General features: G+C 53.9%; 1 protein-coding gene across 1 annotated transcript; it reads right to left on the reverse strand.

The window, feature by feature from the left end:
* Positions 1–22: 22 nt before the first annotated feature.
* Positions 23–2250, reverse strand: PHACADRAFT_203172 (uncharacterized protein; the record flags this gene model as incomplete). The annotated part of the gene is made up of 8 exons (XM_007403230.1): positions 23–914; positions 973–1503; positions 1551–1715; positions 1774–1823; positions 1877–1990; positions 2052–2075; positions 2128–2145; positions 2197–2250. The coding sequence occupies 8 exons, from the start codon at positions 2248–2250 to the stop codon at positions 23–25; spliced, it is 1848 nt and encodes a 615-aa protein (XP_007403292.1).
* Between the last annotated feature and the right edge of the window lie 76 nt (positions 2251–2326).

The following is a 2326-nucleotide window of genomic DNA, read 5'->3' on the forward strand; positions in this document are numbered from 1 at the left end:
AAGTCGTCACAGTCAGCATAGCTCATTGAGCGTGTAGCCACACAGATACGTACCCTTGTATCAGCGATACTTCCCTGGTCAACGAGTGCACGACCGCGTCGACTTGCGACGGGTCCAAAGTGCTGTGGTCTAGGAGCTGCTGCCGTGCACTCTGAATAGCGCTCGCTTGGGAGACGTCCATATCCGCAACATGGTGCGCCTCTATGTTCTTTGCCAAACATTTAAGCTTGAAGCGGAAGTCCGGCGCGGTCGCATACTTCGGAAGCGACACCTCGATCTCCGCGAGGGAGCCGTCCGTGAGGTACCGAGCGAATGGGACGTCTGCGGGTTCCATTGTCTGCAGGCGCGCGAGGAAGGGGCGCGTCGCCTCGTATACGATGTTATTGTCGACGAGGAAGCCGTACGCATTGTCCGCCTGAATTGCCTGCCGGCGCAGCGCCATGAGCTCGACCTCGGGGTCGAAAAACGACATGCGCAGCTGAACCTTCTGATTGTTCATCCGTGCCGAGTCTGCGAGGTCCCTGCTCGTCGAGGACACGACACCAAGGAAGACCTTCGGGCTCCCGCTGTCGACGACGACAAGCGCAACCAGACTGCCGCACTCGAGCCGCCGATTGTTTCTCCAATACTCGAGCCGCTTGCTCACGTCTTTGTCGCGCGCTGCACCGTTTGGCGGGGTGTCGATGCGAATGCCGACGGTGAGGTCGCGCTTCTCAGCGGCAGCGTACGTGAAAGTAGCGCCAGTATACACGTGGAAGAAAACCGAGTCGATGCCACTGGTCTTGAAAGCCCCGCCGCGGTTGTCGAAGAGCTGCTGGAGCTTAGTGCGTCGTCCATGATGAGAATGAGCCGCAGATTTCTTCGCTTCCTCAAGATCTGCAAAGATAACAGCAATCGAGGAACGAATGGGCGCGCTGCAAAAGTGTACGAGATCAGGAACGGCGATCGCTCGAAGCTCCGATGTTTACGCACACCAACTCCTCGCGTAGCAAGCGGAACTGGCTGTCCAAATGGCGTTCCATGGAGTGGGCAGGTAGATGGTGCGGCGCATCCGATAATGTCACAGGGAGGAACGGTGATGACGACGACAAAAGTTCATCATGTGTCGGGGCAATTCTGATCTCGGATATTTTTGAAGAGTCGTTGTCATGTCGCGGGCCTTGCGTACGGAGATCTCCAGGCGGATCGTAGGCCACGGCTAGCTGCGCGATGCGGGCTTGCTGCTTGTGAAGGAGGGCCATCTGCGACGGTCCGGGCACCTGCTTCTTCCCTTCCTTCTGGGCCAGATCGCGATTAACGATCTCGGCCAGCCTGTCAAGTTCTTCTCTCAATTGGCCGATGACGAGGCGTTTTGTCCTTGGATTCTGGCTTGCGATGGAGTCTTGAAAGGTCGAAGTCATGGACGAGATATCCATCGACCAAGTAGTAAACCAGGCTACGAGACTATTCACCAACCGAACGATCTGGTCTTGATCCCTGGACTCCTTGTACCGTGCAAATAACCTAATCACAGTGAGAAAAATAGGTAGCAGGCACTTCGTGAGACATACTGGAGCAGGAGCGTCGTGAGTGTCCTAAAGAGTACTACTCCTCGCGCAGTACGAGATGGCGTCTTAGGATCAGCCCAGGACTTGGCCGCAATCATGGTGCCCACACATGTGGTGATTTTGTCGCAGATCTTGCTGCAAGTATTGCTAACCACGCCATATAGCTTGCTGCAGTGATCTGTTAGACAGAAAACAGAAAGAGCACAGCGTGAGATACACGACGTACTTGATATTCTTGTGAATAGTACTTTTTAACACAAGATCGGAAGTCAAGAACTGCCAACTGATTGAGTATAGCCGATCCTTCCGGTGAGATGCGCATGACGCACTTCTAAAATTGGAAGATAGCCTGTCTGGAACGAGAGGCAACTGGCATCGCGCCCACTGTCAGACTTCACAGCCTTAAATGCTAAAATATCGCCGAGACGGGCAAGACCATTCTCCTGTAGTCCGTTCATGGTCATGACCTGTGCACCCTGCGAGAGGTAACAGATAAATGCTCACTTTAACAAGCATTTGGACAAAAGACTATGGCGAACCATGAGCAATAGAGACGCCTCCTGCTGAACGTGCAACACACCTGAGCATCATCCGGGCTCTGTACGCGTGTCTCAGTATCCCAAAGTGTTCGGAACAACTAAGCACTTACCCAAGTCTTGTTTCGGGAGTGCACGTTGGCAATGACGTTGGCAAAAGCTTGCATGCGCACAGCAGTAACTAGTCGAATGTCATCCCGAAGAAAAGACAGGATATCATTATGAACTTGGACCGGCGTCGCC

The sequence above is a fragment of the Phanerochaete carnosa genome (assembly GCF_000300595.1).
Source record: "Phanerochaete carnosa HHB-10118-sp unplaced genomic scaffold PHACAscaffold_899, whole genome shotgun sequence".
NCBI lineage: Eukaryota > Fungi > Basidiomycota > Agaricomycetes > Polyporales > Phanerochaetaceae > Phanerochaete > Phanerochaete carnosa.